Source organism: Xenopus laevis, chromosome 7L (genome assembly GCF_017654675.1).
Source record: "Xenopus laevis strain J_2021 chromosome 7L, Xenopus_laevis_v10.1, whole genome shotgun sequence".
NCBI classification, from domain to species: Eukaryota; Metazoa; Chordata; class Amphibia; order Anura; family Pipidae; genus Xenopus; species Xenopus laevis.
Window position 1 is genome coordinate 42,822,586 of NC_054383.1, and position 13,750 is coordinate 42,836,335.

Consider the following 13,750-nt stretch of genomic DNA (forward strand, 5'->3'; position numbering starts at 1 on the left):
TTTTCTTTTCCCCAAAGTCAGTGCAAAAAAACAAAAAAAGCCAAAAAGTCGGTTCAGAAAAATGCATTAGATACAGAGCGATTCCCATAATATTAATCAAGTAAACAGTGATGGACAGACCTAAAGAAGACATGCATAATTTTTTTAACTTTTTTTTTATTAAACTGCATATATTTCATTTTCTGTTTGGTTTCCCTTATTTACTCAGTTATAACTAATAAAAACCAACAAAAAAAAAAAGCTCATCTCCCCACCTTGTTAAGATTTAGTGCTGTTAAGAAAACAAGAAGAAAATGAAGAAGAAAACAGCTCCCCTCCCAACAAAGAAGGAAAAATATCCCCGTAACACCATCAAAAGAATGAACATATTCCCTCACCCTTCCCATGTGCTCTTATTTTTTCACACAAGCACATCCAAATCTAATGCTTTTTTATCAGTTGTCCTCAACATTAACCAACTATGATTTCTCTTCCAACTCTTCCATGTCAAACATCTGGAGAACCCTGTGGAAAACTCACCACAACATTTTCTTTAGCAGGCCAGATATTCTGTATTTCAGTTACTCTTGGGACTAAAGATCATTGTGTGAAAAGTCAAGAAGATGTGTGCATTCAAGGTAAGATATAAACAACCTATTCCTCACCAAAATAAACAGTCTTTATCATTTTTTTATTTAAGTATTAAGGCGTCCAAGAAATGTGAAGTTATCTTACATGTGATGGGATTTATGATTTTGGTTTGTGGTTGGCTTTTTCTATGATAAACAAGCCCTGACAAAAGTCAACCCAAACTAGATTCTCTTGCTTGACGCTATTTTGAACTAAAATTTGCTGCTACCGTGTGGCCCTACACTGGGCTTCCTTGGTTCTGATAGCAGAGTTGGGATTTGGGTATATGATGAAGAAAAGCAGAATGCTTTACAGAAAATAGGCGCAATGTGTGTTACCCTAAATATAAATGTAACTGGACACTGTTCCTTCTTGCAGGGAAATGAGGGCCCACCAGACCACACACTAGTTTTGAAGGTGCAGGCAAGCATAGAAAGACATGCATACATCACTACGCATTCAATTTCAGTGTATTATTTCACTCATGACAAATCACTCATGACATACAAGCAGATAGATTCAAGATCTGCTTCTGAGTACACAAAGCTTTATCGCTGTGAAAATATATCAACCCCCTTTAAACACATACCATGGGAGGAGTCATACACCTCTCCCAAAACATGGCAGTTTTTTTTTACTACATTTTTTACAAGAGTTCATATCAACATCGCCACTAATGAAATGTTCCTTCTGCGGGGCGCACATTACTAGGATTACATTCTTTCCTTTACGAGAAATTAATTCTTTACTCTGCCTGCGTATTACCTTACAAACATAAATTCGTTTCATAGGAGTCTGCAGGTGACTGACAAATCTTCTCCAGCCCCTTGCTACATTGGAGGTAAAACAGCCTCAGGCATATTAGCAAACTTTTATGTGGAAGTGTGAATATGTATATAACAGTTTAAAAACATAATATCATCTCCTGAGGCTTTGCCTACACAACATACTCACTGGTCTACCTGCAAGTAAACACTTCAATGAATGAAGACAATAGCAGAGTCCTAAAAGTTAGACCCAGTGTCTACTCTGGTGTTTACAAACCACCAGCTCTTACAATGTCTACAGTTTCTCTTACATTGTATTCCTATTTTAATATGTACTAAAAGCTGCCCAAGGTGGCTACCACCTTCTCTATAAAAGCAGCTCTTTTCCTCAGCCTGATTTTAACAAACAGTATATACTTATTAATGTAGTTTTTGCTCTTTCTGAAATTTAAAAACACCTCCATACAGCAGGAACGGACACGATGGATCCATGAAATACAACAATTAGCCAGCAGCTGCTCCAGCCTCAGAATGCATGCAGGGTTTCGTGCATTTTTGGCCTCTGCCGGCATCAATATTTAAATTTTTTTGTACTTTTTATTTACTTTTTCTTTTTTAAAACTTCAGAACGGACAGGACTGTTGCCGTCGTTCAGGCGATCCAGATTCGCTCGCTAAGAACAGGTTCTTCCAGTTGAGAGGCTGAGCAAGCACAAAAATAAAGAGAAAAAGAAATGGTAAGTCAAGAATAAAGTACTACAAAAGAAAAAGAGAAGTAGAAGCAAGGTGTGGCAGAATTAAAACACAAAGCTGAAAGAATTTTCTATAAGAGGCACAATATATACCTGAAAAAACAGGTTGCAATAAACAGTTCAGAACAGTGAAACTAAAAACTTTGACATTTTACACTTAACCCCAAGGTTTTTGATTCTTCAGAGAAATGGTACAGTTACAGATGCAGAATTGAAATGTTTCCATTAAATAAAACAAAGCGATGTTGATATATGTTCTCCCTACAATTCAAAACATATGAAATTTGGGTTTCAATTTAAGACTTTTTTGGATCCCCTTTAAAATCTCTCACTATGCAATGATTATAGTTCAACTCTGCTGAACCTGTTTTAAAAGATTACTCAGAATTCCGTTCTCAAAACAAATGTTATTTGTGTTAAAAGAAGAGATGTGTATATAGTAATCCATTGATATAGATTTCCACACTCAATGAGCAGTGCAACAAGGCAGGAAGTAAAAAAAATAAAATAATTTAGTATCAGTAACAGACTTATGCATTCCTTGTTGTCCTTAGGTGCTCAGTTATAAACGGTTGATTCCACTCCCCTAGCGGAAGTCTCAGGGCAGTGCACCTGGGACTCCTCGTGACCTTGGTCAGTTGTGGATACAGTTTTGTATGTAATAATAGGCACTATGTTTGCCCAGGAGCAGTAGCACACATAGCAACCATTCAGCAGGTAGAATTTACTGGTCATGTGTTTAAATGCAAACATCTTTTTGAATGTATGGGTTACTGCTTCGGCAAACTTTTATTACATGTGGGGGTATGAGTCCATATACTGCACCTTAGATTATAAACACACAGATGATGAGTGCATTTACGCAATGAAGTTATTTCAAACAAGGCATACCTGTGTAAGTTCCTCACTGGAGAGGGGCTGCTGGTGCCCCAGAGCAGTGGTAGTGAACATTCAGCCATTTGCCATCCCTGCGGTACCAAACTCTGGTCTCTTCTGACTGCGTTGTGCGAGGCCGTCCTTGTGCATCAATGTACTGTGTCAGCCGGATGTAAGCAATGCAGGCAGCATCCTCTCCAATAACATGCACATGCGGATTCAGAATGGTGGTGTGGATAGGCTTGGTGTGTTTGGACAACACTGAAAAGAAACAGGAAGACAAAAACTTATTAAATATAGAGGGGCACAAAATGTCTTCATACAGTCAGCTTTACATTGTGTTATATTGCAAATTTTGCTAAATGTAAAAGACCAAATTATACAGTAAAAATATAAACCAGGGTAAGGCAGCCATAGAAGCCTGAACAACTCACTAGGGTAAGGCCGTCATAGAAGCCTGAACAATGCACCAGGGTAAGGCAGCCATAGAAGCCTGAACAATGCTAAACTAGGACAATTCCAGGTAAAGAAATGTAACTATCCCCAGAGCAAAAAGGGCATAAAAACAGAATCTATTTATGGGGAAGAAAATCTGTTTTGCTAGTACATGCTGAAATTGCTCATGTCACCCAACTAGGCCATATTTACAGCTGCTCGCTCTGCTGACATTAGGCAGTTGTGGGAACTATGTAAAATAAAATAGTAAATGAACTACTGATCTGGCCAAAAGCAGAAGCAGCATAGTTATTCTGAAGAATGGTAGCCAGAGTTGCATGATAATTAATGGATGTCTTATGTCTTAATAATACATACTGGCCTATGCGATCTTGCTCTCTCTAAGTGGAGGGATTATCATCGCTGCAGGACCACTGGAATAGTAAGGTGGCATTTGCCATAAAAAACTGAAATCAGCGAGTAAGTTGTTATGTTTATATGGTGATTTAGCAACCATAAATAGCTAACTACAACAACTGTACTAATATTCTAATTACATTAAGCATTTTCATGTATTTTTTAAAATGCAGAAGAAAAACAAACTCCAGGGAAAACTTATTAAATATAGAGGGGCACAAAATGTCTTCATAAAGTCAGCTTTACATTGTGTTATATTGCAAATTTTGCTAAATGTAAAAGACCAAATTATACAGTAATAATATAAACCAGGGCTTACATTAAGCATTTTCATATATTTTTTAAAATGCAGAAGAAAAACAAACTTCAGGGAGGCTAAACACGAAGGTGCACAATGCTATGTGTACATCTGCAACTAGTGTGGTAGCTAGCTGCATAGGGCTCTGTTAAGTGACACCAGCGATATGAACCTTGCTGGTAGATTCTATTGTCTTTAGGTAATATCGAATGACAGCACTAACCCATAATGGGCTGGTACTTTCCAGGATGCTGGTTTAACACAACAAGCTATTATGTAAAATAATGCCTACAAAAGTATAGAAAGGTGCTGAGTATTAGATTTGTTCAAGTCTAATGTTTATGTGATTATTAGCACATTATCAGAATGACTTCTGATTGTTTAACGGATGCTTATTTTTATATATATATATATATATATATATATATATATATATATATATATATATATATATATATATATATATATATATACACACATATATATATATAATACATCCAAAAGTCGGCACTCTCGAAAAAATAGAAATAACTTGTCTGGGTGCAGTATCAAAAATCAAAGTAATAGTCCATTGAATAGAAACTGCACTCACAGGTCTTAAGTATTTTTTATAAAAAAAATTTTTACCTTTATAAGTGGAAGAATTTGCTACATGACTAATATTAAGATAACAAAGTTACATCGTATTTTGTTTTTATCTGGATGTTTTGTAATAAGTGTTGATGATCTGATTGTTGTGATGTTATACGTATTATATCTTAGCTCTCTATGTGTTTATTATGCTATTTTCTATGGAATAATGATCAGAATAATGTTTAGCCAATTCAATATTTTACACCAAATTGATGTTTTATCAGCTGTAGTAACATTCTGCCACTAGGTGGAGCATGCAATAGTATTGTATCAATGTTCTAATCATAAACTCAAATAGGGTTATGTAACATAAGGCACTAAGTTTGCCCAGGGGCAGTAACTGATGGCAACCAATCAGCGGGTATAATTTACTGGTCACCTATTTAAATGCATACATACTATTGGTTACTATGGTTTACAGCTCCCCTAAATTTGCCAAGGAGTAGTAAACCATAGTAACCAAGAACATGTTTGCATTTAAATACGTGACCAGTAAATTCTATCTGCTGATTGGTTGCTATGGGCTACTGCTTCTGGGCAAACTTAGTCCCTTTTATTAGATATGGGGATCTGTGTCTTAGGGAAAACCCCTAATTCTCACACTTGTAAACCTAATACATGCGGCTAGGCATGTGCATTCATCAATCCCCCCTTTTTTATGCATGTTGAGGAAAATCTGGGCAATTCAGTTCTGTTCTGTTCCATTATATTTTTCTTATACTTAATTTAGCCTCCACTCTTCTCCATAACACCACTTGGATATATATAACACCATCTATACATGGATAAGTCTAAGGCAGTATGCTGCAGATAATAGAGCTATCCTAATATCTACAATGCAAAACTGTCCAAGTGTTTTGAGCTGGGCAGCACAGTTTACTAGTTAATCACCTCTTGCAACCATTCTATCCTATTTTCTACAATAGTATTAAATTGTCGTAAAAGCAATAAATTATGATACCTGGAAAGTACTATTTTTTGCAAAACACAAATAACATGAAAAACTATTTAGTGGCATGTAACAGAATTTAATAGCAAGTGCGAGTTTTCCCCGACTGTGACGCAAACAAGCTTCCTTCTATTGCTTATTGCATGTGCCAGTGGCCTCAATGTTTAAGTATAACTTGAGATAATTTCATGTTACACACTGACCAATTAAAAGCAACTTTAAGCAAACAAAAACAATCATGCTTTCAATGCCGGCCAAGGCAATTCTGTTTAGCTCAGCACTCCACTCTCTTCCTACATGCCACACATAATTTCTTCCCCTGGACATCATTGCTGGTTGCCACTACTAACATCCTTCTTTCCAGTTGTTACTTGCTTCATTACTTCCCCTGGTCTGCCTGTCTCCAACTTCACTCACTCCCAAACAACTGTGCCCCCCCCCGACAACTGCACACTAGGCACATGTCTACCCTGCCTACCCATTTTTCTGGCCAAGCATTTTTGTGTTGAAGAATAAATAACATACTCACAGTTGTCAAAATAAAATTTATGGAAGTCCATCCCTTCAACAAGGTTGCCAAGAGCCTCCGGCTCAAAAGAAGTTAATCCTGGATCACAGATTTTCCTGTGTAAAATATAAAATATATTTGATTATACAGAGCTCATAACACTTAAGCATTATTTGAGAGGAAAAATGTCAATCTATGTGTCTACACCCACACCCGGCCAGGCTCCTCCATTTAAAGACCCGCCCCCACCCCGCAGTGATGTCACAAAAGAGGGGGGGCGGGGCAGGCCCAAACCTATAAATAATGGAGTCAGAAACCGGCAGTGTTAGGTCGCAGGTGGAGATCAGATGGAACCACTCAACCCCCGAACACGCTGTGACCTAAAGATTTGATGTGGCAGCCAGCCTGAACACACCTACCTGCGGGTTACGGGCCGGCCCGCACATCACTAATAGTAATACAATTGATAGGCAGTATCAGCAGTAATGAATGCCCCAACCCATCTATTTAATTTTTATGTCTTGATTAGAATCATCCCATCCCATTTAAATTATGCACTCTTCACTCCTATTCTGATAACGCCATTCCCTCTAGTTTTGATAACCTCTGTCCCATCGCCATGCTTCTCTTTTTCTCTAAACTACTCAAGTGCTTAGTATATAACCTGCAGTCTGATCACAGCTTGCTGGACTCCCTTAAATATAGCAATGACCTGTTATCCACAAGAGCTTAAAACCATTTCTTCTTACCAATACTTCTACATCAGCAGCTTTTTATACTGTTGTTCGCCCTCTTCTCTAGTCCCTCCATTCTCTAGGTTTTTGGCTTACTTCCCTGCCCAGGTTTTTCCTCTTTTCTCTCATCCCTTATGCCCACTATTTATTCTTTCTATACTTCCTGCCTAGGCCAAATAATCAATATCACCTCTTTTCTGATGATGCTAATATGAGTGTCCTCTGCAATCTGAACTCAGATCTTGTAAATTCTAGTTTCTCTGTCCCAGTGCTACTATAAATTAAACCTGTATAATACAAAACGGTCCTCTTTCCACATCTAACACAAACAACATCCCAATAAAATCTTTTTATGCCTCCTGTGTCACTCTGCATGTTGGGATTCTCATTGATCGTGACTTCTTTCAGTCCCCATATATAATCAATAATTAAATCACATCATCTTCACCGAAGAAAAGCTTCTAAAATAGATCTGTTAATTACACAATATTTTACCACAATTATAATTCAATGTCTCCTCAAGTTCATTTACTGCCTTCCACTACCTTAGTTTCAACTACAGATCCTGACATTCAAAGTCGTTTATAACTATATCCAACCAAACTATACATCACTAAACGAAATTTTTACACCCTCTTAAAATTCATCTCTTCAGTATTCCATCAGTATAAGCCTGATAAACAAAAATATGGATCACTTTTGCATTTTCTTCAACATGCTTAAAGCAACCTATCGCTAATAATAAATCTGCCACTACCTGCTATGTGCAAAGCTAAATCTCTCACTTTGTGGACTCCTGATCTTGCCCATTCCAACATGTGTCTCTCTCTTGTGTTAATAATAATAGTAACATAATTTACCCGAGCCTTATAGTATTAGCAAATTTGACATAAAAATTTACCTGAATAAGCCTGCATCCTAATTCTTTAAATCGTAATGGTATTCTGTGCTAACTTATCTATACAGGGGTACATAGGGAAATTGTATTCCTTGCATAAATACAGGTATATACACTTTAAAGATAATGCACTCACGTGTAGGCTTCAAAATCCCCATTGTTGATAGCTTCAATTAACTGTTCTGTTATCTTGATGATCTCCTGTTTGCGCACTGATGTAAAGGAGAGATCAAATTAGTTCAATTATTGCTTGAATTTTAAGACACCACTGAAGAATTTTAGATAATTTTTTGCTGTTATAAGTGGAAAGCAATGATTTCATAAAAAGAGTGACATGACCCAAATAGAGAACTCAGCACAAAGAGGAGGTGGAATAAATTCCAAGCAGCAATTCTGTTTAGCCCAAAGTCAGAACCATGCTCCCATACAGAACACCAAGTGCATTTTAAGGCCAAAATCTACCCCCTGTGCACAGTGATTGGTGAACGTCATTGATGTAACTGCCTACAGATATGAGGCAAAACTGGGCAGAAGTCTGCAGCTTAGTGGCCCATGTATGGGGACCTCCAACTGGCCTGAACGACAGATATCTGGGCAAAAATCAGCCGGATATTTATCAAGCACATTTAAGAATCCCATCATGGTGAGGACTGCATTTACTCGTTGATGAAGTTCTCTCCCTGACAGTCTGCCTTAGCTGTAACTATATTGGGGAAAAATTTGCTTGCCAAACAAGCGTCTCTCTTAGTTTATACAGATGTAAGATTGCAATCACCACTAGGCAGTTAGCAACACTTTCCTAATTAAAAATATTACAGTCATATTATACCCAACAGACTGCAAAGTATGGGGAGACAGCTCATTAAATTTGGACAAACGACATACTGTAGACAGACTTTTACAGAACACTCTACTTTTAAGGAACACTGCGCAATGAATATTTACCACAATGCCACTACAGAGGAATGCAGCTCAGTTTCATAAGTGTAAAATTAAACATAAGGTTGTAGGATATGGAATCTTCTGTTAATAGCAACTAATATATTTTAGTGTTTATTTCAAACACACAAAAACAAAATGTATCTGCAGTATAAATAGGGTATATTTTTCCACTGAGGAACACTAACACCATAGCTAGATGTGACACATTTTGACATCATAAGATGACCACAGAAAAGCTGTTTTTTGAATAATGAAAGAATATAGAATTTGAAGCAATGTTACAATATACATTAATTATGATATTCAAATGTTTTTAAGTTAAGGGTAAGGGTAAGGCCAGACGAGGAGATTCGGGGAGATTTTGTCGCCTGGCGACTTATCGCCACGTCTTTTGCGCGACTATCTCCCCAAACTGCCTCAGCGTCTTTTCCCCATAGGCTACAGCACAAAATCGCCTGCGCTAATGCACACGCGGCGATGCGTTTTCAATAGTCGCCCAAAGTTGCCTCACTTGTTCCTTAAAGGACAAGGAAAGTCTAAAATAGAATAAGGCTAGAAATGCTGTATTTTGTATACTAAACATAAGCATGAACTTACTGCACCACAAAGCCTAATTGTCATAAACAAAGCTGCTTGAGTTCTGCATGGCTGGTAAGTAAGGCGGGGACTCCCCCTGCTGTTCATAAGTATGATGGTTTCCCTGCTCAACAGTTAGGGACCGTCTGACAATTCCTATCCACAGCAGTAAATGAAGGGAGAATTTCACTGCATACAGTCAGGTTTCTTATAAAAACGGTACACATTTTTTAATTAAAGTATATTGGAGATAGGTTTCTTTTTCATTAAAGAAAGTAAAAATGTGATTTTATTTTTTTGCCTTTCCTCGTCCTTTAATTAAAAAAATCTAAATCAAGACCAGCTGCAAACAGTCTAAGAATATCACTTGTCTAGTTCATCCTAAAAGTTAATTTAAAGTGAACTATTCCCTTAAACCCCTGCTTTTTACTAGTGCCAGCGAGAGAAGTCAAGGAGGGTGATATTTTATTTTACATGGTTGAAGAAACTATATTCTCTAATCAAAAAACTGTAGTATATGTAGGTCAAGTTCTCACATGTTCTTGCTAGTTTTCATCAGTATTAGTCTATGTGACTTGTTTAAGCTTGTGTTAAAGTGACACTATCTTCACAAAATTACTAAATCTTTTACAAACCAATTTTATACTGTATAAACAGTTCTGTGTCACTTATAAAGTTATCACATTAAATAGTTTTGACTTTGTCAATGCCTGTTAACTTCTGGTGAAAATATGGTCTTCCAAAGGGTGAATTAACCTTTATATACTATTTAAAAATACAAATTAAGGCCAAGGGCAAGACAGAACATTATACTCAAAAGTTGTTTTTGTATTTCCGAAGTTAGCTGCATTCTCTACATATCACACTCTGCTTTTGGGTGCAAATAATATTGATTTTGGGTCCATCTGCTGTTTCTGTTGACAATTGGGACAGAAAAACAGTTATACTTCTTATATTACCTGACATTGTCAGATTTAAAAGTGCTACAGTATATTCCATGCCAGTTAAGCACACTGGGTTCATTTAATTTAGTTTTCCAAAGTATATAACAGCAAACACACTAATCCTTGATTCTAAGGTTAATAGCCTTGAGAAGGAAACAAACTGGCCAGTCAGATGTACTTTATCTAATCTGAGCTTTCATTACAGTCCACAGAAACAGACTGTAGCTTGTAACAAAAGACAGATCAAAGTTGGAATTAAAAATAGTAATTTGATTTCATACTTATAGGGGAGGCAGCTGTTTTAAGAATGAAAAAGGTTCTGTACTAGACAATGCAAGGAAATCTCTCAATCATTTAACAGCAACCCATTTAATTCAAAATCAAATCAGAAAACAAGCTGCCAAACGCATTTGCTGTGTCCTCGAAGGGCAACATTCCTAATATTTGTACATATTGCTAAACTAATACATGAAGAGGAGCCATCCCTATTTATTTATTACACATCCACTACATTTCAGTTGCTAGTTAGTACAGTTCAGTGGATTTTTTAATATAGGTCCCCTTTGAACTGATATATATACATATATACATACATATATGAAGATTATCCTGTGTAGAATGACAAAACTAGAGTGCGCCGGGCCCCCCTGCAAAGAAATCTTCAGAGGGGTCCAGCGCACCCTGATCCTCGTCCACCCACCCACTTCCCGCCCTGACTTCACCCACTCTCCATCCAGACCCCACTCCCGGTACACGCACAGACACGAATGAGGTGCAGGTGATTAAGTGTGCCATTGGAACAGTTAAACAATTAAGGAATGATTAGCCATAATGTGCAGTGCTCAAAAAAATCCTACATAAAGTCAAAGGCTAACAGATATCACACGCAAACTGCACTTCTTCATTGATATTTCTGTAACGCACAAATAATGACTCCACACATGGAAAACATAAGCAGAAAATATTTGTTCTCCTCTGGTTAGTTTTCATGTTTCTCTCTTATGAGAAACAGAAAGCAAATTTAGCTCTTTTTGGGCAGTTGGTATTGATGGAGCAGATGTCTAGGACAGGCCACAGCAAGAAGGTGGTCCTTGCAAGCAAACATTTCATAGATAGAACAAGAAGTTCCTGTCCATATCTGCTGCAGAAGAGTGAGGCAGAGATGCCAACACTGGTAGCACTGGTGGACACAGCTTTATACTGTGATTTTTGCAAATATCAGACAGTTGGTAATACTGTGGGCAAATCACAGCATTGCAGCATATTAATAAGATATATTTGTGTAACTATGTCTTTGTGTGTTTATTAGGAAACTTGTTACTAAAAAGTGCTTAATCAAATCATCACAATAATTTCTAATACAAGAGGCAAGAAAGTAAACCAGAAACCCTGTATTTTATCAAGGTGTTTACAGTCTCTGTTTTAATATAAAAAGTGTTTAAAATGTGCCTCATATCTGTTTTAAGTTACCAATAACAAAACTATATAAAGGCAGATACAGCACAATGTTGCAGAAAAAATTATGACGCAATCGCTAAATTACATAGCAGCATAAATTACAACTACAAATGATAGGCATCAACTTGATAACACAAGAAGTTAGCCCTAACATGGGCAGGTTCTGATAATATTAAAAAATGGATAGTGTGAGGGAAAATCTTTCCAAGTAGACAGTAAAGGAAGACAATGATTTAGGACAGTGATGTGCGGGTTCAGCTTGACCAACTACCTCCAAATGCAGGTTAAAGGAGGACGGCAGGCTGAATTTGCTGGCACACGTCTGCTCCCACGCTCATTTATATACTGGTTTATATACTTGTGCTAGCCCCATCCCCCAATGACATTAGAGAAAGGATGGGCATATGAATTAGTGCAGTGTGCCAAGCTGGTCTGGTGCGGGATACCTTAAGGAGGGTTATGTTTGGGTGCAGGACAAATTTTTTCGACCCACACATCACTAGTAGACAAGTCTAAGTATCGGTATGAAAAGCAAAAGTGATTGGAAAAATACTTTGGGAACTAGAAGGGATAACTAAGAAACAGTAAGGCTCTAACTACTGCAGCCATCCTCTGGCTAACTTACACAGTGAATTGCTAAGAGAAAACGGTACAACTGGAGTGAGCATAGGCTCCGATTGAGCAGGCTCTAGCTCCAGAGTTTGCCCTGGGCTGTCCCAGGCAAGCAGTGTCTTCTCACAAGACTGGGCAGCTGCAAAATAAACACATGCATTAAGAAAATTAAAAAACAAAACAAAAAAAAACACAAAACAAAAACCTAATGTTGTAAGTATTCCTTTTTTGATTAATGCTAAAAGATTGACAATATCCAGAACTGTTATTATACAGGTCACAACTATTCCACATAACTTGAAAATGGAATTGTATTCTGCAATGCCATTGTATTATGACACAAAATAGCTACCAGTGTTTCCAGCTCGCACCTAGAGTATTATGTGGTCATGAATAATAGATCAACACATAAAATATTTCTGCCTTATTTGATTTCTTGGTAATATGTCAATCACACATGGCTTTATTATATTGTATTGTAAACTACAGAAATCAGATGTCATATCTGCAAACTCCGTTAAACCCTTAAAATGCATAAAGAGGTAAAGATGGTTTAAAGAATAATCAGAAAATGTGTTGACTTCAAAGGAGAACTAAACCCTAAAACGAATATGGCTAGAAATGTCATATTTTACACATTTTACATGCTGAACATGCTACACCAGTCTAACGGTTCAGCATCTTTATAGTAGTAATGATCCAGTCACAGGAGCTTCCCATCTTGGTTTTCGTTAGGATTATCAGTGACACTGCTCTATGCACACAGCACCATATAATGTGCTGCCACGAACTAGGAATCTGAATTAAGTGCTAACCAGACCAGACATATTGTGACATTTATAACTTTGTTTTGGGTTGTAAGTCCATTTTTAATACTATTTACATGCTCGTGTAATCTTACTCACTTTTTTTTTTTGATTTAACATTTTTATTGATTTTCAATTGTCAAAGAAAAATAACAAGTAAAACAAAGAATTAACTTTGATAGGTAGTCAATAGAGAAAAGTATCCGGAGCAACAGAACATGTCACCAGTCTGTATCATAATGGATAGTTTAGCAAGTGCTTTGGCGGCTGTGCTGGAAGGAATCTCAACTTGTTGTGTTTTCACAAATCCAACATAAATCTGAGGGGGGTATTATAATGGGAAAGAGAGTGGGATGGGAAGGAATTAAAGAAAAGAAAGAGAAAGTTTTCAGGTCTGGACAAAATAGGAACTCAAACTATCTTATGTTCTACATGTTATAGTTGCTTTATCAGTTTCAGATTGCAGGCTCTCTAGGTGTTGGGCCCACGGTGACATTCATATTCTATATACAGTATATTGTGAGTGGGTCCCTATGC

The 13,750-nt window shown here is 37.1% G+C and overlaps 1 protein-coding gene across 32 annotated transcripts in view; it reads right to left on the reverse strand.

Moving 5' to 3' along the window:
- Positions 1–953: 953 nt before the first annotated feature.
- Positions 954–13,750, reverse strand: part of camk2g.L (calcium/calmodulin dependent protein kinase (CaM kinase) II gamma L homeolog) — a 155,177-nt gene continuing 142,380 nt past the window's right edge. For 18 of the 32 annotated variants that reach the window (XM_018225449.2, XM_041568860.1, XM_041568859.1 and 15 more), the window contains 5 exons: positions 12,421–12,546; positions 8,012–8,087; positions 6,265–6,359; positions 3,019–3,264; positions 954–2,077 (listed from right to left, as the gene is read on the reverse strand). In XM_018225449.2, the coding sequence (XP_018080938.1) occupies positions 3,032–3,264; positions 6,265–6,359; positions 8,012–8,087; positions 12,421–12,546 (530 nt within the window). In that variant the 3' untranslated portion in view covers positions 954–2,077; positions 3,019–3,031. The remainder of the gene's footprint in view (positions 2,078–3,018; positions 3,265–6,264; positions 6,360–8,011; positions 8,088–12,420; positions 12,547–13,750) is intronic. The other 14 variants (XM_018225447.2, XM_041568857.1, XM_041568867.1 and 11 more) reach the window with 1 other exon arrangement.